General features: G+C 38.6%; 1 protein-coding gene across 1 annotated transcript in view; it reads right to left on the bottom strand.

Annotated features, from left to right (window-relative positions):
- Window positions 1–17,189: 17,189 nt before the first annotated feature.
- The window catches only part of POLN (DNA polymerase nu), a 97,268-nt gene continuing 87,663 nt past the window's right edge, over window positions 17,190–26,794 (bottom strand). Inside the window, exons 24-25 of the mRNA XM_085309700.1 lie at window positions 20,166–20,227; window positions 17,190–17,267 (exon numbers count right to left, since the gene is read on the bottom strand). Coding sequence (XP_085165826.1) covers window positions 17,199–17,267; window positions 20,166–20,227 — 131 coding nt within the window. The 3' untranslated portion in view covers window positions 17,190–17,198. The remainder of the gene's footprint in view (window positions 17,268–20,165; window positions 20,228–26,794) is intronic.

The following is a 26,794-nucleotide window of genomic DNA, read 5'->3' as shown; positions in this document are numbered from 1 at the left end:
CAGTAATATTTATATTACAGTCTAAATACCTTCTCTTAGATTTTTTTTTTTAAGCAGGAAAAAACTGATAGAGTAGGACAAGAACATGCAGGCTACTTCTTTGTGCTTCTCTGCAGAGCACTAGGTGGGACGGAGGCAGGGAAGATTACAGCAAACCRAATTACCTTTCCTGACTCCTCTTTGTTTCTTATCAGTCAGATTTTGCTTTGTAGTTATCYTGAATAATAGGCATTTAAAAAAAAATCAGGATCATTCTTCCAAATTACAACTTCCAAATTCTTCCGCATTGTTTAGGGCCTACGTTAGTTTATATCTGATGGGCTAATTTACAACAGACACTCCAGAGGAGTCTGAGCTGAAGAGATCTTGCTTCTCAAGCACTGGGGAGAATGGTCTACCATGAATGTGGCTTCTGAGCTGGATCTTCTGCATTCTCTTCTTTGTGGGAAGGTGCAGAAAAGCAAGACCAAAGAAAGTAGCTAGTCACTCTTAACAGGCTGTGGCTTCCTTAGGCACTTCTGTAATGAACCGCTATTACAGGCTACTGCAGTCCAGTCAGAGGGGAGGTTAAGCCTTCAAGCCCAAGATCATACCAGAAAGCACCCTTGGGACTGGGTGTTCTCTTTCTCTCATCTGGATTTTCTTTTTCTTTTTCATGGATGTAGAGGACTGAGCACTCCAAGTGCTTGCAGGGTAGTTAGTCCTGCTCASACTGCTTTCATCTGCAAAGAAAAAAGCCCTTGCCTTGAAAAACAACCTTATGCTACACGTAAAAACTGCATAAATAGCTAAGTTTTTGCTCTGGCTCGGCAGGTAGGTGAGAAGAAGTAAAAATGGGGGGCTTTTTGTGCTTTTAAAGCTGAATGCACRGCATACACCAGGGAGTAGGCTTRTGTCTGCCACCACYGATGCTCTCCGGCAAGCCTTCTGCYGCTAACACTGATTACACATGAGATGATAAATCCTGTTGTGAACATACACAGACACAAGTGCACAACAGAGAAGCAACTCTTCCTTTCATATGAGTGCAGTATATCCACAAAATCATTACCTAAAATAACTTTGAGGTTAACCACAGAAAAAATAAAGCATTACATTTTATGAGGTTCTGCTTCAAAGTTATTACAAAGTTTAACTCTCTGTTCAAAATATTCCCTAACGCAAAAACAATGAGGCCTAAAAAAAAAAAGCTTTTTGTGATGATTGGACTGTGCTTGTACATCAATTTATCTAACACCTCATAAAAATATGTGTATTTCTATCACAAAACTAAAAATTTTCCCTTACGAGTGCACAGATGTATATTTTACAGCTGCTTCTCCCACTGTGTCTACTGTAGGAAAGAACTCGAGTGAAGATATTCTTTTTGCATTGCTACGTGTGGTGCGTGGTGTTCAAATGGCAGGAAAAATCACGCTGACCTATCATCATTTCCATTGCCATTAAAATTTTGGATGTTATCACATGGAAGGGGAGTTTCTTGTTCAGACTTTCAAAAGGAAATTAACTGCACATTCTTCAGCATGTATTCCAGGTAATGTCAAGTGGGAGTTCAATGTCTTCGGAGGAGTGGAGAGCTGAAAGAAAGAAGACTGAGCAAATGAAAAAAAAAATTCTTGTCTCCCACCCCCCAAAAAAAAAAAAAATCACACTCAAACCCGATTTCTATAAATGCAATAGTTTGAAACCCTTCCAGGATCTGATATGCTATTTTGGTTCCTAGGCAGCAATAATTTGAAAAAAAAAAAAAAAAAAATCACACTCAAACCCGATTTCTATAAATGCAATAGTTTGAAACCCTTCCAGGATCTGATATGCTATTTTGGTTCCTAGGCAGCAATAATTTGCACAGCACTTGGACACATTATAATGGAGCTAAAAATGTCCTTGATTCGCTATTAAATTTCCACAAGGCTGAGGTGTTTCTCACTGGTGATGCTAGATCTGAACTTTTTATCATTGCAATATTAGTCTTCTGAATGTCAGATTATACCTATGATTATTACATGCAAACACCCTCAATCTGGCCACCAGTCACAGGCATTGCTCACAAACAGCTTTTGAGATTTTTTTTTTTTTTTTAGGCATCTTGGCAAGATTTCTTCACCGTGACTTGCAAAAATATTGCATTCACTGAAGACAGATGCTTATTTTTTCCCTCATTCTAATACAAACACAATAGTTTGCGATAAAAATAGTAATGCTCTCTGTAAATGCAAGGGACATGATTCAGTTGGCTAAATATAAGCATTTGGCATCATTTGGGCCACGCTGCGTTTCCACGGCTTGACCCGAGCCCCAGCAGACCGCRTGCACTGCTTCGGGGCGTTCGTGAGCTGGAGAGGCGAGGCGTAGCGCTGGCCTCTCCCTCACTCGCACGCTGAGTCGTTTAAGGTTATTATGTTTTTTCTGCGCAGTAAATGTGAACAAGTCACATACAGCTTGCGGATTTACGAGTTACACCGTTTAAAAAAATGACTATCCTGTCTTCCTTACGGATTGCTTGTCTTCCTAGAGTCTGAACATGTCAGAGAAGCACAGCTCCATCCCAGCATTATCTAGGATTTCTTCAGCATCCTATTAATTAATATCAGTGTCGTGGCACCTCTGATTTTAGAAACATGCCCTGCCTATAGGTAATTGAACATAAAGATAGATTTCAGTGGGACAAATAGTAGTGAGCAGGGTATATAATACAGCAGTTCCTTTGTCTGTTGCTCATTTAAGCAAAATTAATCAAAACACTTTAATATGCTAATAAACAGCAAAATTATTCATTGAGATGCTTTGTTCCTTCACCGTGTCACAATGTCAGAGGATTTGTCACCAAAGCTTCTATACAGATTATCAATGCTTTTCTGCATATGTAAAGAAGTCTTAAGGGAAAACAGAATAGGATCTTGAACTGTAAAAAAACTGACCATACATGTCAGATGTATAAAAACTGTGAATTTAACATACCTTGAACACAGAATATTGTATCTGAGTCTAGCCATCTTATTTTCCTTCCTGTACTCCACAACTCTGAAACTGCTTTTAAAAATTACATGATTAAACTGAAGAAATATTTTTTCCTCCATGTACAACAACCTAATTCTTCCTGTAAGTAACTAGATATTTAAGCGTATTCTGTAAGTGCTAAGGTGGCTGGCCAGAAGCCACAGAGCGATTGCTTGCAGCATTCTATTTTAATGTGTAAAATCTATGTTATGTAAAGAATAAGGTCAAAGTAGGGGAGGATGCAAGGATGCTCAAGGTTGTTTGTTCCCATTCTACCCATTTTGGGAATTTTACACACAGATTTCCTTACAGCTGTTCACATTTACTTTGCCACTGAAGTACAGAGTTTAATAAAGGTTACGTGACCTACAAACTACAGAGCTTAAGAAGGCAAGTTCAAGCCATCTTCACCCCAGTGCGTCCAGCTCTGCACCACGTGTTAAACCAGTGGACACAGCTGTCGTGCACTCTTCAGAGCGTAGTTCCCCGACGCTCAGCAGCTCACCGCTGCCCGAGTCGGGCGGTCCTGGCCCCCCGGTCCCCTTTTCCCCACTGCAAGCCACAGGATTGCCAGCCCTGCTGATCAGCAGGCATCTGCAGGAGCCAATTTAACTCACTGGAAAGACACTGAGCAGAAAAGTAACTCAACGGAAAAAGTTAGATACAGTTCGGCTGGCCGTGGAAGGGTCCAATAAATACGAGGACGGGGCAGGGGCAGCGCTGCGTGGGGAGCAAGGCAGAAGGATGTTAAGAGCTGAACTGTCCTGTTTAATTGGCTTCTGACTCTTCAGAAAACATGGGTCTGATCTTCCATCAGTTAAGTCAACACTAATTGCCATATGCATATATTTTAAGAGCTGAAGCAGATGCACCAGAGTATCTCTCCCTCTCTTCCCTCCTTTCCTTCAGGAATCTGCTTTCCTGTGGATCTATGATTCTAACCGAGGTATTATAACAGGGAATTTGTGCAGGGCTCCTTTCAGGACATTCACTGGAATAATACCTTCCGGAAAGGCTTTTGCAGCCTCTCCTGTGTTCCCTGCTGTTTTGACATCATTGGGCTACTGAAATTGTACTAAAAATGAATTCTTGCTATGAGCACGGAAGCATTTGCTGAAATTCAGTATAGGAACATTATTGTTAGTTTGGGGGGACATGAAGTTCTTAGAAGTGAGATGATATCTATCATCTTTAACGTTATTTTCCTGGTAGGATATTTTAATTAAGGAAAGCCTTTTAGTTCGTACTTAACTGTTACCTCTGGGAATGCTACCAGGGTTAGACATCTAACTTGTAAATGCCAAGTATTTGGTTAATCCTGCTTAGTTTAATAAAGCCTGTTTATTACTTCTACCCTCAAACTGTCTCAGTTATTACAGTCATTTTGCTTCCCAGCCCACATTTAATAAATAAATGGAAGAAGAATCAACTTAATTCTGACACTGGAGTCCTTGGGGGTGGACTGTCAAAGATGATGTTTCCCCTGTGGCTGTGCACTTGAGCTCAGAGATGGCARTACCTGTAGATAGTTCAAGGGTGCTGATGCTTCTCATGCTCTGCATGGATGGGCATATTGGGTCACATTTCTTGCCCCCCAAGTTCCCCTCACCTGCAAAGTCACTGGGTGAATGGGTGAAGAAAAAGGAGTGGGGAGCAGAGCCGGAATGTACCGTTCCCCGTTGTCGCAGGCAGGCGATTTCCCTTATTCGTCTGAGTGACTGTCCATAATGGACGTTCCACTGCGGGTGACTCCAAAGCAAGTCTGCAGAGAAGAGGTATGTCAGAGTCTAAGGAAAATGAGAAATATAAGGCCATTTCCCACAAAAATCTATTTCTGATCCAGGGTGCCTTGATAATGGCTTCAGGGATGGAAGGAATGGTGCTCCAGATAGCAATGCTGCAAATATCCAGGTTGGAAATACTACTGAGAAAGACCAAAGATATTATCTTAGTTCCTCTGCCAGTGATTAGTAGCATTGCCAAAAGGTCCATCTTCACAATCCTATGCCATACACCGATGAATGAGAGAATCACATATTTCCTAGCCAGAAACCTCTGTGCTATTTGATTTTTCCAAAAGGAATCGATCCAAAAACCCTGGTTCTTTGCAAGTAAAAAGCAAGAGCTATCCCAATGTACCATGTGAGCAGGAATGCCTCTGCCTTTAAACAATCATGTTTCTGAAAGAGTACAGGTATACAGATCTTATCACTAAAATGAAATGCCAGATAGTTTCAGGCAAGAATCTGAGGTGTACTCTGAAAAGCACTCCTGAAGGGATGCTGTAAATAATCCCGTTACACAGTGATTCCACAATCCTCTTGCAGATCCCAAAGCTACCAAAAAGGCTTGAGGCTTTGGATCCCTGGCCTGATGTCCACATTCAAAATTATCAATATTGAAGGGTTCCAAAACTCTACTGTTGGTTTCTTAATTGTGAAAAGCAAAAAGAGGTAGGCTCCTACATGGCATCTTCATCTTTTTGGAGTCCAGTGTCTTCCATGCAGGATTCCCTTAGCCTCTGTTTTACCTGCTGGATTATCATATCACTTGTCTTTGGAGAAGGGAACCCACATTTTTCAGTTGCATATCCAGAGGTGTTTTGAAACTGCCTTTTCATCCAATAGCTTTATGAACCAAACAGCCTGATTACCTGCTTCCCCTTTTCTCCAAGGCTGGGTAAGGAAACATTTGGGGATAAAGCAGTCTAAAATGTGAAACTCACCTAGGTAATAAAAGGGTTGAGACCCCACAGTTTCCCCACTATTACTAGTGTGTTTAGCTGCATCACAGGCAGGATAATCCTTATTGTCTGGAAAACTGGGAAAGAAGACATATAAAAAGAGATTTTGCAGCTGCTTGGGCTAAGAAACCAAAAAAAACATCACTGGGAAATGCTAGGTATTAAAGTATCAAAGAGGAAAAAGGAGCAGGGGGAGGGGAATGAATAACACCTATTGCAAAGATATTTTATCAAAAAAAAAGTGAAATATAAGCAAGCTAGATATGAGGTTTTTGGGCCAAGAGATGATACAAAAATAGCAGAAATACTCATTCTGGAGTCAGAAGGTGAGAGAGGGTAAGTGGAGGCAAAGAAGTGCACGCTTGCTTCTGTACCATCAGTGCAGGGCATGAAGAAGAAGAACATGGAGCATGCATAATGCAGGAGTGATGCTAGAAGAAAAAGCCCAAGGGCAAGAAATACACACTTCACAGGTTTGACCTGCAGGCAATTACACAACAGACAGCTAGTTCTACTCTTTTGCAGCTTACTCTCTTGATTTGCGTACAATGACGTGTTTAAAAGAGCCTTCACTGGACTGGAGATTGGAACCACAGTCTGTGCTCTTCTATGGGATATGGTATCTTGGAGGCTATACAGTCACTCACTTCTTTTTTTGAGTTCTCTCTCCAGCAAGGCAAACATTGATTAGCACACACTCAATGGGCCAACCCCAAGAGGAAGCACAGAAAGCTCCTCTGCAAAACATCCTGTAATCCAGTGGTTCATGCATCCTTGGGGATGATGGATGTAGAAAGGCTTTCAGGGAGAAAGGTTTTCTATAATTCGTGGACTAAAAAGACAGGAGTGGCAGCATCCATTGCCCTGTCTGCCTTTGGAATGAAGGAACTGCATCAGTTTTAGAACAAAAAGCCATGAACATCAAACGTCAGGAGTCCCAGGAGAATGTATTTAAGTCCCAGAGGGACAGAATCGGTCACACTTTCCTGTCTGTTGAGATATATAAGTATATATATATATGTGTGTGTGTATATATGTATATATATCTGTGTGTGTATATATRTATATATTTGGTGCAGGCTACTTTAGTATTCTGAGGACTGGCAAACATGGGATAGTTCTTAGGCATTTTATGGAGTGCTAAGTGTATATCTGATCCTAAAAATGCTGCCTGACATTAGTAAGCTGCCAGCTCCTGCTACTCCTGCCAGGCTGAGTAATGCTGAGTAATCCTGGTGTTAGCAGCTGATGAAAACAGGAGTCATTTGACCCCAGCTGGGCTTCTAGCTAACGAAAGATAAATTGCCCAGTTCAATAGGTCATTTGCAAACTGGAAAAGCTTGCAACGACGTACGTGCCAAATACATGAGCAGCAAACGCGGTGCTGTGTATAAGTGTGGGACACACAAACACACTGCATGGGCAGCCAGCAAGCACGTGGTGCACTGTCTGGCACATTAAGGAAGCAAAAGCTAATAAATTTTTATTTCTACCTGCCAGGCCCTGCTGGCTGTCAAAGGATCCGTCCTGGTGCTGACCTCTGAATAAGGCACCGCTGTGTAGCTATGCAATCCCCACACTCCCAGATAAAGTGGCAGCAAGAGCTCTGCTACTGAGCAGAGGTCTCAGATAGAAAAGTTCAGCAGCCCGGGCTGAAAGGAGAGCACATCCCGGGGGGAAAAAACAGCACTTAGATGCCTCGCAGTGATGTTAGGAACTCTACTAGCTAGGACGACACCATGCCTCGTATTTGGTACCGTGACCCTTAAGCCCATTATGTGATTTAAGCTCTCAGGCTGCATAAGCATGTTATTTTTCAAAAATGAGGCAAGAGAAAAAAAAATCTAAAAAAATTCAGTCATAATTGTGTGTCTTACACCTATTAAGACTCATTATAATAATACTTACAAAAGAAATTTAGATGTTGCCCAAAATTGAAAAATCCCCAACGATTTCTAATGGAAGACTGATGGTTACAATCTTTACACCCTGCTCAGTCTTAAGAGGCTGTTTATAAGTGAACCAGGGAATAATATTTTACTCCTCTGACCTGTTGACCTTGTAACTTGTTGGCAGGGAAAAGCCCCTAGTTTGTACCTTGTGTTTAAACAATCAAACAGTTTATAATTTCACGTATACAAGGTCTGGTGGTGGGCAAGGGAGTGTATCCAAACTGTGATCAACTGAAGAGCGAGTCATGCTCAAAGCACCTCTGCAGCAGACAAAAGTTACCAGCGCAGGCGCCTCGGGGAGTCCCACCTGGCCAGCCAAAGATGCTGCCATGAGACTTGTGGAGGGGGCTCCAGTCACCACCGCTCCTCAGACAGTGACTGGCCATCCTGTCCATGAGCTTTTTGATCGAGATGCATCCTGTTTCCAAGGTCCCAATAAAGCTTACTTAGCAAGACATCCCTGCAGTCAGGCATGTAACACATCACCCGTAAGAAACTGGAAAGGTGCACCCAAGTGGCAGGTAGGTGTGTGTGAGAAAGGGAAACAGAATGAAAAAAAGGGCTTGGACAGCTTGAACACTACTGCTTTTTGCTTGAACAAAAGAGCAAAGTCCTTTAAAAACAAACAGGGAGGCAGAATAAAAATCCTTAGCCATCTTTTTTAAATAGGAAGAAAAATCAGACTGCGCTATTTAAGAAACAATTGACCAAAAAACTCCAGTTTCCCCAGTGACTGAAAAATATGATTATGGACTCTGTTGCTGGATGCAAATTAGGCACTTGGCACTTTCCTCCAGGTAGACTGCAGAGTTGGGCTGGGGGAGTTCGGAGCTGGGACAGCAGGATCTGCTGTTAGCGGCTACCTAGAATCACAGATAATTTGGACTGGAGGTGCTCCAGTCCCCAGCTCAAAGCAGGGCCAACTTCAAAGTCAGGTCAGGTTGGGAGCTTTATTTCTTTTTACTTAGTACAGAGCCCTTGCCCTGTCCAGAATTTGTGGCATACGTTATATTGGAAGCATCATCATTTGCCAGATGAGATCTCAGAAATCAGACTAAATTCCAACATACAGCTAACATTTTATTTACTTTGTGTTAAAATAGCTTTAACTTCCTGATCTAACTACTCTGCCTTGCCCCTGTAAGCTGCTGAACATGTGCTGTGTTTCAAACCAGATTAATGACTGCAGTAATATTTATACCTTAATTTGTGAAATATGGAAAGGATTTTGGAGCATTTTGTGGAAAGGGGATTGTATAAATGTTATGTGACATCAATAGTCTTTGCAAAGTGAACCATAGAGGTCCTTGCTGTATTATGTACTTGTTACTGGTCACAGACTTCTTCAGTTTCTGAATTTAAGAATATTTAAAATATTTTAAAATTTCTGAAGTAACAACAAATACTAAAATATTTTAAAACAGGAATGCTATTTAAAAATCTCTCATTAAAAACATGCAACAGTATAATGCATCACATAAAAAGTCAACAAATCCTAATGTTAAGGTTATACACAGCCTTTATTTACATACCTTAAAAAGTATATTCAATCTTTACTTTATTTCCACGTATATATGCATTAACTTATCAATTCTTATCAAAGTTGTTTCTCACTTAACAAAAAATCATCAATAATTGGTCAGAATGGGCTAACAGATGCAGTATGTCGTATCTGCATTATAAATCTGAATGTCAAACCTTTGAGATACAGGGTTCAGATCTAGGGTTTCAAACCGAAGCTTTGTCATGTGAAAACRTACAACTTCCAGCTTTCACTCAGGTCTCCATCATCTTCTTTCTCTACTTTCCTCTCCCCCCACCCSCAATTTATAGTGAAGGAATCAATGCACCTGTTATTTACAAGCGACTTTCAACAGACTCTGTTAGGCCCAGCACACAACCACAGACATCCTATATTGTCTGTACCAACATCTATTCACTTAGAAAACATGCATACGATTGCTGCTCTTCTTTTAATGTAGTTACAAGAAGCCGTTATGATCCTTTATTTTACCTATATTTCTTTAAAGCACCAGATAGGTGAACGGAGGACAGTCAATCCAACTTGAGCTTGTGCCAGGCCAGATCATGTAAACATAAGTTTCCTTGGCTGTTGTTTTGTGGAAATTAGTATGACTAYGAGGAAGAAAAGGCAACAAAAGAAAGCGACACTGTCCAAATATCCCATCTGACTGTACGGACACACAAAAACATCAAAAGGGAGTTCAGGGGACAATTGCTGAGTAGGGAAGAGCTTGGTCCTGTGGCTATGTGAACAAGTTCTTGCTTTTTCTTACTCCTGATRAAAACAGCGTGTGTTCCTTGTAAAGGTGGTATAGCAAAGAGAGAATTGACTCCGTTATTGAATTTGCCCTCTGATGGGAATACCCAGAGGACCCAAAACTTCCACTAATAATTGAGTTCAGCCCYGGAGCATGGACTGTGGACTTCTGAGAGGGAAGCTGTGAACTGGCTTTCCTATTGAGCCAAAACAGAGCAAATCAGGGAGATGTCCACAGATAACAGCAGTTGCCAGAACTAGAGCTGGAAAGGATTCCAACAGGCTTCCCAACCCACTTTCCCTGCCCTGAGGCAGGATCGACTAAACATGAGCATTTTTTGGACAGATATTCATCTAATCTATTCTAAAAGTTTCCAGTAAAAAAGATTGCACAAGCTCAAGTCCATTCAAGTGCTAAATTATCATTATCATTCATTAGAAAGACTTGCTTAACATCTAGCCTAGTTACCCMTTGCTGAAGTTTAAGCCCCTGACTTCTCATTGTATCTTTAAGAGACATATAGAACAGTTCATCATCACCTTCTTTTTGACAGCCTATTGCATACTGGATGATTGCTTTCAGACCTCTCTTCAGTCTTCTCAAAGTTAAACAAACAACTTCAATTCTTTCAGTCTTTCCTCATAGGTGGTATTTTCTATAGCTTTGTTCATCCTTGCTTCTCTCCTGTGAATGCCAATTGCTCCAGACTTCTTCAGAAATGTAGTTCTCAAAACTGGACACAGCACTTAACTGAGCCTTGTTGGGGCTGCTGGAGAGGCGGGACTGACTGTTAGGCAAACACCTAAAAATCCCAAGACCTTTTCCTAAAATTGATAACTAACTCACTTTTCCCTACATTTTGGGAGAAATGTACCCTACGTTTGGGTAGCTGACTGTTTTTACTTTGTGTAACGCTTTGCACGTGTCCTCACTGAGTTGCTTCTTATTTGTTTTATTCTATTGTTCTACTGAGTATAAATCCCTTTGAATTACAATCCCGGTGGCCAGAAGAAATTAAAACAAGACTTAAATATAGTGACTCTACAGAAGCAATATAAACAAGATCCAGAGGCTTCCCARAAAAGAAAGAGATGACTCATTAACAGATAATATTTGTTTTCTCATGCAATTACAAATATATCTAGGAACAATGAGTAGCTCAGACTAGAAGGGTAGAATGAATTAAAAAGGTGACTACCAAGCCGCTTACCACAGAATGGAAGGTTTCAAGGAACATGGAGAAAGCTAGGAGAGTTTTCAGGTTTAGATTATATATAAGGTGAAGTGAGAAAACTAAGAAAAATCCCCGATCTCTGAAAGAAAAGCAAATGCATGAGAAACCATACTATCACAATCCAGCCATAGAATTTAACTGAAGCACAACACTTACAACACTTTTTAACCTCATCTGTGACCCACAGAGGCCCCAGGGGAAGATGTTGACTTCTCCCAGCTCAAGTGTTACAAAAGCTTATTAAATTTAAAGGAAAAACTCCCTGAGAAGCTTATTTAATTTAACTTCACAGTTCAAGTGAATGGACAGGAAGATAAACAGAGACAGGGACTGCTGGCTGGCAAGTAGGGTGGCCCAGCTTTCAAACCGCTGTAGAATATATTCACTGTAAAGAAATGAAGTTCTTGTAAGTGTTCTTCATATGCAGTTTGGAGCCAGTCATCAGTATGAGCCGGCCTGGGGCACAACTGAGAGTCAAAAGGAGAAGAAAAGAGAAAGCTTATGGTAGAAGTCCTGAGCAGACTTGTGCTCTTCACATGACCAGATACCAACAAGAAATTTAGGATAAATCAGCAAAGAGCCAATTTCTAGACTCCACTGGATTTGGACTAAAATATCAGTGCAAGGAAGCCAAAGTAGTCTAGGAAGATACATAATTTTCTTCAGCCTTTAAGTAATTCTGTGCAGAAATGTAGCACAAGAGGAGGCAACCGCTTGTGGGGACAATGGAAGGTTACTCAGGAATATCCAGGAGCTTGTAAATACAGGCTTAACAAATACGTTTGAAAATAGCATTGTAATCGGATGCATGACACTTTTGATTAATTAAAATGTGAGAAATGCAGTGTATACAGCAGAAGAAACTGCCAAAAATTGAAGGGAAAAAAAAAGCAGAGAAAATCTCTTCAGTCAATTTTTGAGGTTCTCGAAACACTGAAACAAATAACTATAAAAACTATAGAAAAAATACAGCTAGCCAGGAAATAGTGTCATGAATGCCATCTCTGAGTTCCTCTCTTAATTTCTGAAACAGAAGGGGGTATCAAGCTGAGGGCACAAAGGTTAGAAGTAGAAAGWTCTGTAATGTTTTCTTTTTACTTTGGATAGTTAATAGTGAGAGCTTGACTATCAATAATATCAGCATCTGTGAAGTGCAGGGAAAGAGTGCGTACTGGATTAAACTTGTCATCAGAGCAGATAGTGAAAGGAGAGGAACAAATAATCTAAAAATTAGCTATCTGATTAGTCTTGAATGGAGATGATGACTTGGAAAAACGCACCAAAAATCTGGAAAACTCAACTCAAAGTTGGACCTCCACAATTTAAAACACAATTCTGTGCAATCAAGACAGCAGGAAGGATAACAAATTGTTTGTAATTATAACGGATAATAAAGACATACTTGATACCAGGAGAGGGTCTTARAAAAACGGATAGTAGAAGTGCACTTTAAAGATGACTCAAGAGAATCAACTGATTTAGACAGCTGTTTTCAGTAAACCCTCCTCTTACCATGCTGTGGAAGCTTCCCAGAGAAAAGCAAAGATAGGAAATGACTGAAACCCATTTTAAATCCTAGGGATATTCTACCCTAAAACCATTGTAGAATGGTAGAAATAGGAATGAATTCCTTTCCATTTCCTGAATACTTCTGACAACCTGCAAATACCAAAAGGAAATATGCTAGCCAAAAGTGAGCCAGTGAATATAGTAGATGCTGACACAGGATGAGACAACATATGCGGGAAGGAGGGACAGCTTCTTCTGATACAGCACTGTATATTTAAACGCAGTACAGCAAAATACATGAAGGGAGTTCCTATTTCATCTTTCAAAGAAAAGATTGATGTGGTCCCGCTGAAGAATGATATTAGGATCATAGGATCATGGGAAAACTCATGTTGGAAGAGACCTCAGCAGATCTCTACTCCAACCTCCTGGTCAAAGTAGGGTCAACTATGAGCTCAGAGCAGGTTACTCAGGGCTTCGTCCAACCTGATCTACCAATAGGGAAGACAGAAGAGATATTCTAGGCCACTGAGGAAGCATGTTAGGAAGAAATAATTCAACCTTCAACACATCCTTTGTCATGTGAGGTTGAACACAACCTCATTTTCAAATCAGATTAAACAAGAAGATGTGAGGATCAGGCTCTGTGGTCTCCCAGAAATGAAATTAATTACTTTTAAGGGCTTTTCTTTATCATTACCAAGAATAAATGATGTCCTAGATGCTCTCGTAAATTAATCCTCTTAATCTACTCTGAGACTTCAAAAATACATGTTAATATGGCCTTTGTCCACATGTAAAAAACTTCRTTACATAAAAAATCTGAGGCCAGTGTTTGAACTGCAGCTATTCTCAAGTTGGACCAACGCCGAGGATCAGAGTCCTCCTGTTCCACAATGCTATGTGAACATAAAAAGATTCAAGTCCTGAGTAGATGTGTCACTGGTCATGCCATGTCCATACAAACATCAGCAAATAGCTGTGCTCTTCTGGTTCTCACAATGAGTTTTTAAAGTGTTTTCAGATAGCATTCTTCCCCACTACTTCACATGGCAAACCCAAAGATTTACATATGGTCTAAGGAAACATTCAGGCCACCAGTGACACAATCGAAACYGAACCCAAAGACACAGATCAGTTCAAAAGGGGTCATTGCTGCGTTCAGASACTCAATTAAGGAAATTTCATCATCCAAAAAGATAACTGAAGTTAAGCAAAGCTAGCTATTCCTTTCTCCCCATCTCTTCTGTGATTTCCAACATTCGTTAATCAGTACTTTTGTCGGATTCTGCACTTCAAATAGTTTGTTGCTCTCCTAGTACCATTTCGTATGTTGTGAGGAAAAAAAAATATTTTACAGATCCAGTTTAGCATTTTAAGGGTTGAAAAGCACTTTCGTGATTGCTCTTATTCCATCCTACCCATGTTTCACAGTCTCTTTCATGCTGAACCAAAATAATCTGAAACGGTAGTCATYTATTACAGTAAGAGTCTTGAGTTCTCTGGTGAGAAATTATTTTGCCACCCARAAGAAATTCCTGGCAGTGAATACAGAACATTTTCACCTTTATTCGTTTGGGAGGAAATTTGTGGTCAGGACTGATCCTGCTTCCCTATAATGGCTCCTTAGATTCAAGCATGCTGAGGGGTAGCTTGCCAAAGGCCTGGAAAAACTGCACTTACAGTAATACGTAGATCAGAACCCAGGAGTGGTAAAACTGATGCCTTGTCCAGAGGACCTTAAAACTAACTGCAAACACTACCCTAAATCAAGGAGCTTGTTGCTCTCCTAGTACCAYTTCGTATGTGTCCATAATTTGAAAAACACAACTTCTTCTCAAAACTTACATTGCAGTACAGAATGGAGGGCAGCAGGAGTGGATTGCAAACCAGGAAAAATCATCYCGAAGAGTCAGCATTCTCCTCAATATCTGGGATCTTATATGAGTAAAAAACTGATTCAGAGAGGAACTTTGAAGCCAAAACATTTCAGTGGGTTCTGAGAATCTAACAATCCACAGAATCTATACCTCAACACAGTAGGACAAGRCAAATAGTGAAGACCAGACATTTATCCAACTAGCCAAGGAGAACAGAACCAAAAGGTTGAAAATCACACCCTAATATATGTTTTATAGTACAGCAGATGCTGGGTGAATGTGCAATATCAAAGAGATCTGGTCTTCACCTAACTACACTGGAGATACGCTAATTCATTCACAGGCCACAATCAGAAGAAATTAAATAATTTCTTGATCACGAACCCAGAGCACTGGAAAGATTCTTGAGCTCATGGTATGCATYCCATAGGTTCACTGCCCCAAGACTTGAGACCTCTGTCCAGAGCAATCCTCCAAAATTATTCCAATATATATACCAAACGCCTTTTGCCCTCACACCAGTATATGCATAACACTCTCAGAAGTGTGTTATAAAGCACTGCCCTTATTGTTTGGTTGTCTTCCTTTTGTTAGTTTACTCTTTAAAATAAGAAGAAAAGTTGTAAAAGCAGAGGGGGCGAACCTAGCACCTAGAGATCATAGTCCTTCTCTAGAACACAAGGTAGACGAAATCCCAACATCTTCCACTGTATGACAACCTTCACAAACTACATGTRTCTGGGGAATTTTGACTGACATTCTTCTGCAAAGGGCTCTGCTTGCAAATTTGTTCTATATGATGACCCTTGCATTTCTGTAGCTTCATATTCACACAAATGTTAACTCACAGGACAGATCAGGTTCTTATTTTCTTAAATGTGTATTTGCTTTATTGTTAGGCTGAAATTGTATGTTGAAAAAATACACTACCTTGTCTGAAAGTATGCATCCTAAGAAATATATAAAACATGGATRCAAGCTCAGAGATGTACAAGAACGTTGACTTCTGTCATCGAATAGTGAGATTAGCAAAAAAGCTGTACTGTACAAGCAGTACAGTACAAGAAAGCAGACCTACTGAAAGCAGTAGGTCATCAAGAGGAACGAAACAGATGAGAGGGGAGAACATTTTATGCTTAYGCTTATTCAAGTCCATTTCAACACTTTTAACTGCTTTTGGATTTAGTAAGATAACGTTTATGTATTTATTTATATAAAAAGTAAACTTGTGAAAATTTCTTTGTTGGAAAGGTGCAGTCAGTTCCCTACTTGCGTCAACTGGTACCATGCCACAGCCCCAGAAGCAAGACTCGCCTCCCTCAGTAGAAGATCTGACCCACACTTACTTACAACGCAGAAGGTTCTGACTTTGCTTACATGACAACTCCTAATTTTAAAACTATTAGAATCAATTTTTAGAACCAACAACTGACTCACTTCAGGGGACAGGTGGATTATGATTAATATGCAACATAAGAATATGATGTTTAATAGTTTAATGCTTTTAAGCACAATGCAAAATTGTTTAATGATACAAATTAAAGCTGCTGCAAAATCTCTGTAACTGTACACATTTAAAATTCAAATGATATTACTTTGAKCACTTGAGATCTAATGCTGTAAGATACTGAACACCTCTTAAAAGTTTTGTGCCTGACTTCAGCTTCTAGACAGTTAACAGACTTTGAGGATAGTTTCGTCTTCCACAGGGGTGGATCAACTAGGATTTGGCAACTAGTAATGTTTTAGAAAACAAACTTTTAAAGAACAAACTTTACAGAACCCTGAAATATCAATAACAAATAAACATTAAAGTACAARGCTGTATCCTAAAATTTATCCAAACAAATACTTATTGCTATTTCAGTAACAAAAATAATAAATTAGGSAAAAGCTCCTATAGTTCTGCCTCTAATGTAAGCTAAGGCTACAGTGTACAAACTGAGTTTGAAATTAATTGACTTGACAATACTCTCACTGTTTTTAAGAGGCACTTAGGCATTCAGTTTTCGTTTACTTGTCCTACTTTAAAATCCTAAGTATAAATTAAGGTTGAGATTACTAATTTTTAAAGAAAGCTTTTTTAAGTCTGTGGAAAATGACATTTAGTATATGATCTAACGCAAACCAAGCAGCTGCCTTCTACTCACAAATTATAAAATAAGCTGAACATAACAGGTAAGCAGCTGCTGATATAGTTCAAATAGTATCTTTCTGCTGCCAGATTATATTTATAGAAGCACTTCACAAAWTACTTAATATTAAAATCTAAATATCCATCTAATTCAAATATATCTTCCGTGTTCCCAAAGGGTTAATATCGCCTTGCTGCATTTCTTACATGTAGTAATTTAGCTGTGAACAAAAGCAGCTCCCTGCTGGTTACCTTGGCTAAAGGAAACACAATGAACTGGTAAAAACCAGTTTTATCTCACTGCTGTTGCCTAGGGCTACAGACAAAATGAAGTAAAAAAATTCACATGCAGAGTATTAGGTGCTTATGAAAGATCCAGCAGCGCTGTTGCCTAGCGATTCGGGGAGGAATCAGCAAAGGCCAATGAGGTGCGCGGGAGCTGAATAACATCCCTGACGGCTGCTTTACATCTCCTGCAATTCTGTCATACACCCCCATGATTTCCCAGCGGTAAGAATCACTTTCAAAGGAACCTGTCAAAAAAAAAAAAATTTTTTTTTAAACAAACAAACACATCACATACAGCAAGATTACTATTTTTGCTTTTCCCTTTGGGTGTTGATACTGATCTAGATTACATATCTGACCAATATGAAATGTTCTTCGCATCTATTAATGATTATCATTAAAACCTTGATTAAAAGGCCTTAACAATTATCCTTTGATTTTGAAATTGCAAATACATGCCACTGAATTGCACAGAACATGCAAATGTCCAAAGCAAAGTTCATCTTGAAGTATTCTATACTTCCATGCCAAACCTTTTTGAAATAGGTACCAAAATCAGACTATTTATAATGAACGACTTTGTCAGGAATACAGGTTTTTCTCTTAACCCTCCACTATTCTGGGGTATTTTTGTTGTTTTGGTTTTATTTCAGTTTGTTTTTGCACTTACTGGTGCTCTGTTATACTGTAGATGTTCTGACATGAAAGCTGTCTCATTAGCATGGCTACATTTTGGAAAAGAAGCTACTTCAAAGATAAAGCTGCTTTTTCCTCAAAGACGAAAAAGAAATCTCTCTCCATTTAGACTGCTTGTGTGCTCTACTTCAGTGACATTTTTCCTCCATATTAAAAATAATATTCATATTAACAAAGCACATATAATACATATTTAGTAAGTGTGCTGAAAGAAAGCAGGAACATGTCACATAAATCTTTTCATCTTTAACACCTCTAATCCTAAAAGCCATATTCTTACCGTACAGAAGGACAAAACCATAAACATAAATACGGATTTTTTAAAAAAATCACTTTTAATTTATTCTCCAAGATCAAGCTGTTTTTACTCTAAGTTTGATATTTGGCCTCTACATTAAGCCACTCTTGACGCTTTAGAGGATGATGAAATACCTTCATGACACATGTTGTCTAATGTGCAGTAGGGGAAAAAGTGTATCATAACTCCTACAGTAATTTGCTCATGAAAAKGAAACCAAAGCAAGGGCAACAAAACATTTATCTCCAAATGCTTCTACTGCCAAAAAAAGTCCTAATATTTCAAAACACATGACTACCTACTGTCCAAAAAAGCATTTCTCTTCACCCACCAAAAATGTAGCTTTCATTTAACACAGAYTTGCCATTCTTTCCTAGAAACCGACCTACTGAATCCACTTACTAATGCATCTTTATGAATTCGTCCACGTGTGACAGTAGACACTTGAGAGGGAGGTAAAGGAAACCATGTTCTAAGATGATGTGTGACATTTTGTCCATAGGACATCAAAACCTTCTGCCAGTTAGTGGTTAGTTTGAAATATGCAACATTATATTCTGTACTCTCAATATCCATGCAAACATTTGTATTAGAAAAGCTATTATATCATTCATATTTTSTTTCATGTCAATGAGCTCCTCAGGCAAAGTGTTAACGTGCTGGCTCTGACAAAGTCCCCACAAAGGCTGTCTAAAACCATCAAGGACTATGGGGCTACTATTCAGTTTATATGCCATCAGTAATACCATATTTGTTCATTAAATGAATCTGACAGCAGCATGAGTGTCAGGTGTCTGATAATATGATTAAAGAGTTTATAGGTAGTATACGYTGAAAAACAGACTTGCTTCATTTTCTCAGGAAGTGGTAACAAAAGAAGCTAGGCAAGCAGAAGTAAGCAACCTACAGAAATGTAGTTTACAACATTTGGGAGTATGCAGTGGAAGAAAGTTAGAATCCCAGYATCACCAAAAGGTATCTCACGACCAAATCTGGTAAACAGGAGAACAAGCTCTTACAAGGGTTAATCTCCCCCRTCCCCTTACCAGGCAGGGGGAGATTCCAGCTTGGGGAAGGAGAAAGCAAGCAATTTAGATCTCAGTTGCTCCTCTTTCTCCTCTCTTGGCGTTTGCAAGAAGAAGGGGCTCCMTAAGGAGCCAGAACCATGTAACTAAGAACCTAAGGGAAGGTCAGCCTCACAAGGTAGCTGAGATGTTGAAATAGATACAGAAGATCTGGAGGAAAGAATATTAGCCAGAACGTATCTGGTAATTTTCTTTTTTCAGTTGTTTTTGTTAGTGAAAGTCTGTTTGTTTTAACTGATTCAGAAGTAAATAGGAAGAACATTTTGGACCCCAAATCTTGTCCAATAATACTGCGGAATGAGAGATTTGGCAACACCAAGTCCCTCATTCCTCAGGAAGTAGGAAAAACTATTACCTTTGGACTGTTACACACTTACTCAGTTTAGGGATTCCCAGGGACTATAGTCCTTTATTAAGCCACAAGACCTGGGCACTAGGCTAGTAAYAAAGGATACTGGTATTGTGGAGAGAAATAGAATTATTTTATTTAATAATTATAATTAGATAAATAGACAAATAAATAGAYACATAGAGATCATAGTTGCATAGTTATCTATTCAGTTTTAGAGATGCTGCTTTGAGAAATAATGTCATATGCTTTAAACAGAAACTAATGATTTTGCTTTGTATGCTGGGCATCTACTCMCAGAAGTTAGAAAGACCAGTTTTCTAAGTGCAAATTACTGAAGGAAGATCTTTTATAACAAATTTTTRATAGTAATGAATGCCTGGCACATTTTAGAAAGCCTCTTTAAGGTGTGTATTTCTGTACCACACCAACAAAAATTTCATGGCAACAAATGAACAGGATTTTGAAATTAATATACAGGATTGCTAATTGAAAGGGTAGACTATGACCGTGTGTTCTAAAATGGAGAGTTTCTTTGYATTGTTTGCATTTAGAATTTTAATACCAAATTTAAAAAGTTATTACCTGTAAATATGAAAATGAAACTATTGAAGTGAATTCCAGAGTAGCTGTCTTCAGGTTCTTAATATGATGACCGTAATATATAGAACCAAGTAAGACTGAAATACCGCTGTAAATTCMAAACTGTCCATACCTTTAGCGGCACTTCCAAGGCTGTGGTTTGCTGCAGGGATTCCATTGTTCTTTTTACAAGAGCTATGAGGTCAGAAAAGTTGAAAATACACAGCCTGAGCTTCTACATTAGAAATGTTAGATTCTTAAAACAATCACTTGCTTTATATTCTGTTACATAATACCTTGATTTCTACATAAAATAATAACCTAAATATTTATTTTTTTTCAGATAATTTTCTTACGTTAAACTTTATCTGTTGTGGAAGAGTTCRATTCCTTATTTTAAATTGAATTTTAGAGCAAAATTTGGAGAATTCTTTAATTTATACATGCCAGAATTATAAATATACAGCACTGATGTATTCTACATAGATGYAGAGAATGTATGACTGCTGTATTTCTCAGCTTTCAGGGTTATTAATCTTGGTTAATTGTTTGGTGCCACATTACATATTTTAATTTTCTTGTGCAGCCATAAAAATCTAAAACAAAAAACTAGGAAAAAACACAATATGTCTCAACTATCTAAAATATTTTGGCCTTCAAAGTAAAGAGAACAGTTCCTAATTTTTAAAAATTTTTCCTGTGGGATAGTTGAGCTACCGAGGATCTAAACCAATTAAACTTCAGTATGATGTACGTAACTTAGCAACTTATCACATCATAACACTGTGCTCACTATTACTGTGACAAACATTTCTAGAATTATTCCAAATCAATCACATATGACTAGATTTGTCATCCTTGGTCATGCCAATTAATATTTTGGTTGACAAAGATTGCTGCTGCAATATGGTTATAGCTCTGACAAAATTCAAAGGGATACTCTATGGATAAACAGCTTTAAAAAAACAGGTGACTCTTGGCTAGTGAAAATGAAATAGGAAGACCAGGCTGCCCCAGCACAAATGGTGCTGAGCACACTCCATTGCTCTGACAGCAGAGCAGGCCATATGCATAATGTATGTCATCACGTGCCTCACAGAACTGAGAAATACCAGAGTATGTAATCCGTGGTGAAAACTGCTAGGCCAAAACCTGCATGATTACTTAGACATATTCCTTGGAGTTATCTTTAAATACACATTACAATTCTTTTGTAGTCGAGCTTAGACACCGAGAATTAAGTGACAAGAATCTAAGCAGCTGCATATGATTGTTGTTCTGGGCATTGCCAAAACCTTTTCTGATGGTGCCAACACCAAAGAGTAATACGTGATGCTGTGTGTCACATCCATGACACTGAGGCTGGWTTGCTAATATTGATGAGGTTAGCTAGCTTCTGCGTGAACAGAGTGCTCACTGTGCTAGTTCACTCAGACTTGCACGCTAATGAGCTGTCATAAGATGCCTTTCCACAAAGTTCAAATCAAATTATGCAGTAACTCAAAAGATCTGGGGCTGAAGTGCCAAGGCTGAGGTAACTGAGACATGTTTACATGTGTATTCACAGCTATACCTATACATTTGCTTCATGTTGGACCCCAGGTAGCTTATGGTTCAGGGTAGGACATAAAACTGTTGATTAAGAGCAGAAAAAATGTGACAATCACAGAATGTGAAAGCATAGGGAAGTGCTGGCCTAAGTAAATATCCATTTAAATCCATACCATGTCAATACGGCTTTTGGCAGAGGAGCATTGGATTGTCTCCTTCTTGAGAAGCTCGCTCTGAATTCAAACAAGCTGCCGACCGCAGGCAGCCAGCAATGTAGCAGACGTCAGGGCACTCTGACCAGGCAGCATGCCTTCAGAAGGCTAAGTGCATTGCCCGTCCCTTGGTAAAAGATTTTTCTGTTGGATAAGCTCTGTATGAGACTGTGACTGTACAAAGCTTTTGTGAGAGCATATTCTGCACATCTAGTGCAGAACCACTCAGCTTTACACGTTCTGCCAAACAGCACAACCTAACACTCAGCTGAGTGCAACTTACTGACCATTTTTTGAGCTGTTAGACAAATAAGCAGCAATGGAGCAACAGGAGGAAGAGGCACCTTGACAGAAAGAATGCCAATGGGCAGCCAAGGAGGGACCACGAATCAGCAGCTCTGATTCACGGGCTCAAGGATGTGAGTAGTACGATAAAAGGTGCTTTAGGGCACACAGCTAGCTGCACACCCACAGAATAAGACTAGTTCTCCCCCTAGTTCTCTAGACCTTTGAATGTGACTATTTCTCTTGCAAGTTCTTTCCCTATAACTGTTATCTCCTACAGGGGACTCATGATGGTAATGACAGTTGCAACACTCTTCTCCACTGGTCCACACAGTTTTCACTTTAAGGCATCTGGCACATTCAAACTGCTGCTTCATTCCTAACTGCTTTTAATGTTGAAAAGTGCAGAAAAGTGCAGTGAAAAGTGGCCACATCAATGAACAGATCTAATGGCTCCTCATTTACTTTGACAACGCCTTAAAAAACTCTCTATGGGTTTGTTCCATTTTCGTCATTGTTTTTTTCTATCTCARTTCTGCTCCTTATTTTCCCTGTCATGTCATACTGACTTCTCTGTCTCTCCCTAGAGTTTAGTGGGTGGTATGGTAAATCCAATCATTTCAAACAATCTGAATTTGTTTTGCCAGCATTTCAGCCTTTAGRAATCATATCTTTAAAAATATCCAAAAGCTTTGCCTGCATCTATTTTACAACAGATTTTAAAATAAAATAATAACTATAATGATAACRGAAATACCATTACAAAATAGCTGGATTATCATCCTTGTTTAGTAGTCTGCTAAAAGAGTAAACAGTAAAGAAGGAAGCATTTAAACTAAATGGCAGTCTTTGCACAAAAATAAATAGGCAAACTGCCTCCAACTTAGGTTGGAAATTAAATGTTCTAGCTTTTAAAGAGATGAAATTCTGAAACAGTCTCCCATGGGAGTAGTAAGAGCAAAAAAGTTTAATTTTTCATATGGAGATGATCATGTATGAAAGAATAAGATCATATAGCATGGTGGTATAYAATTACAAGGGAGGTCCTCTTTAGTTCTCCATATGTAATGCCTGGTTCTCCCTCTACTCTCTAAAATGTCTTTGAAAAGTTTCCTCTTCCTCGGTGTTCAGAACAAACAATGCAGTCATTCGTAACTTTATCTTCTTTACCTCAAATAGCTTACAGAATAGCAAAAGTGACTACAACATTTAAATGCCTCTAATAAACTATTTTGTAATCAAACTGCTGCATCTGTCTCTATCACTTTTTTTTTTCTTTTCTATTTTTTTTTCTTTTCTAAGATTTAGATTGGAGGCTTTTGGAGCAATGATTATTCTTGGTCTGTCAAGAATCTAGTACATCCAGAGCACAAAAATCACTGATTTAAAAAATGTTCCTTTGCAACCTGCCATATACTGCAATAGCACCTCTAAAATGCTGTTCTCCCAATCTTTACAACCTAGCTTTAAAAGCCGCAATCATCCGCAATTATGGGATTTGCTGATTATGCTCATCCTGGAATTTTTTGTAAGTGCTAAGTATGTCATGTTGAAAATATTATATATTTTGTCACTACTTCCCCAAAAATTGATCACAGCAGGTGGGAAGATCACAGAGGAACTGAAAATTTMACATATATTAGACTTTCTTGATACCAGCCAGGATAAATCTGGTTACTGAAAGTGCTGTGAATAGGAACGAAGAGAAGGCATGCATGCCTGCTGTGGAACAAAAGCTTGTTTGTCCCTATTAAACTGAAGACATTTTTCAAGCTCATTCACCTATGAAATTATGACTCCAGAAACATGTCAAAGCTGGTCAGACACATGATCTATGGAATAGGGATTTGCAAACTGAAGGCTATCTGGAGGCATTTTTAGTTTACGCACCATTGTCTTTCACGTTAGAAAAAGACAGCTCAGGGAACAGAATATGTCACTGTCTTGTGATGAGCAGTTCACTCTTTTGTTCTGCTGCTGTTTGGGTCCCCTTTTGAACAAGTGCACTTTTTATGCAGCTGCCTCATTACCCATTAAGTCCAAAATTATAGCAGAATAAAGGGAAATTTCATGGAATTTGTACATAAGTCCAAGAATTTCTATTGGCAGTTTTTTAAGAAAATGTAAGAACAATAATCTCAACTCATATCAACTCACATAACAACAAAACACTTTTTTTTTCCTTAACAGGTCATTTTGGTGTTTTTACACTTAATAAAATGTCTGAAAATTTGTTTAAAATATATGTATTACATGTACCAAATAAAGGTAAATACAGAAATCAACTCCTTTAATTCTGTTAACAATGTGTGATTACAAATGAGTTCTAAAAAACACCRTTAAAAATTGCCCTAATGCACTGTGATATTGAATGGTCCACATGAAATAGTAGAGCAAACATATTTCTACAAGAATATATATGTTATTTCAAGTAGCAAGTGGCTTTCATTTAATTATACTTCTCATTAATGAATGCAATTAAGCAAACAAAATAAGGAACACTCCATAGTAATCATTAGTGGCAAAGTTTACCTTTCAAATCCACCAGATATGCRGGGAATATAAAAAAACATAAAAATGTGAAAAATGTAAAGAAAGGTAAAACATATATTCTTCAAGTYTCTGTCCCCAAAGTATATTTCCCCACTTAGTAGTAACCCATTCAGGATAATACAAGGGCCATTTTTTCAGGATATTCAGGATAATATAAGGGCCCTTTACACAGAGTCTGGAGAGGCAGTTCTAATTTGGATTGAAAAATCTCAGGAATGGAYATCTCCACAAAATGAAAAATCGGGTCCTGCAATTCCTGAGTACCCTCCTGGAGTCCCTATGAAGACTYGCTGCTTGATTTAGGGACAGTGTCTACCTGATCACACAGACTTCAGAACCTGGAGGTGCTGAGCCCCCTCAGACCCAATATGCCAGGTCCTGGCATTCCCAAAATACCATCTCCCTTTCTGCTTCCTGTTTGATGGGTTGCTTGAGAGCTCAGGATGTGAGGAAGTCAGACAGACAAGCTGGCTAGAAACCCGGCAGATTATTGATGGTAAAGCTGACAGCTTTCTGTCAAAACCAAACCAATCTCTGCCAAATGTTTTGATTTCATCTTTCCAAGCACCTCCAATAAAAAGATGAGGATTTTAAAAGAGCTCTTCTTTATCTTGTTCTCTGTCCTAAACAGCAAACTAAGAGTATAGCAAATACTGTACTGTATCTTCRTTGACACTTAGACAATTTAGAAAAGTATGTGCTTTTAATGTATACTAAATACATCAAATATATCAAAATTTGGACTCTCAGGTTAAAACATCATTATAAATAAATGATGTTTTGCYTTGTCCATTCAGAATGAATAGTATGCATACTCTAATACTGTGGGTGTTGGATTCTGTTTGAAGAAATTATTCTTCCAAAAAACAGATAATAGCTCATTTATGTTACATACAGTATTTTTTTAAAAAAGTAAATGCAAGAAAAACAGCACTTCATTGCTTGCCCATTGTTGATCAATCATCTACCGGACACAGCACATTAGGTGCACTGTAAATTGGATTTCTGTATACTAAAAAGCCTTTTTGCAGCCTACAAAGTTCTAATTAGGAATACAGAAAGCACCAGCACTCCAGTTGCCTTGTGGCAATTCCCAGCCTGCACTTACGATAGTCTTAGAAGCAAATAGGCATTTTAATGTTGTAAAACAATATAAATATGTCCCTTTCATAGAGCAAAGAGAAGTTGAGAAGGGTTATGTTTTGTACTAAGYTCTAACTGAAATAATATTTACGTATATGTTCTTCATTTATAAATCTTAAAAATATTTTCAGATTTCATACCCATTCTGCAAACAAGAAGACTGATATACAGATAGGTGATTTTTTTTTTTTCTGAAGAAGTAGATCAGAAGCAAGAACGGAATCAAAATGCAAATATTCCGAATACTAGGCCAGTGCTTTACTGAATCACATCGAATGCACGAGAGTAACATGCCACTGAACCGCAGTCGATTAAAGCCACCAACCATTGCTCCTCAGCTCCAAGTTCATGTCTTTCCCTTACCAAGCTGTGTTATTGTAAAACTGAGATTTCTGGATCACTGACCTGCAGGCTGGAATCTGCAATTAGCACATTTTATAATTTAAAGTTTCTGAATGAACCAAATCTCATCAGATATGTAAAAACAAAGCTGACAGCTAAAGAATATCAGTATATAGAAGAGTGAGGACTTAGAAAAATAAAGAAGAGAGAGAGAAAAAACTTTGGGTAATGGGATTAACACTGTATATGGACTTTCAAAGCACTGAAGTGAATTAGGAGCATACATCCTACTGACACTCCTTTTTCAATTTAAAACTCACATAACTCACTCATCTAATTTATTACATCAGTTAGCAATTCCTGAAATAACTGGAAAACATTAGAAGAGAGTCTTCAATTTAATATGTAAGTAATCTAGGTCAAATGCTCTTAGACTGCCCTGTGATGTGAACCAAAGCTTTCACATCATGGACTGGGGACAACAGGGAGATAATTGGCTTTTTTTTTTTTGAACAGTGATTCCCAACCTCTGAGTCTCACCAAGGTTCAAATTTAACAGCAGTCACTGCTTCCCTGAGATGTCAGTCAGCTAATTGGCATTATCTTGCATCTTTGAGAGATGACATCTACCAACTTCTGAGCAATTTCTATGCATGCAYCTAAACCCTAATTAGGA

This window comes from Rhea americana, unplaced genomic scaffold (genome assembly GCF_003343005.1).
Source record: "Rhea americana isolate MKP2758 unplaced genomic scaffold, rheAme1 scaffold_30, whole genome shotgun sequence".
NCBI lineage: Eukaryota > Metazoa > Chordata > Aves > Rheiformes > Rheidae > Rhea > Rhea americana.
The sequence above is the reverse complement of the archived record's forward strand: the minus strand, read 5'-3'. Positions and strand labels throughout refer to the sequence as shown.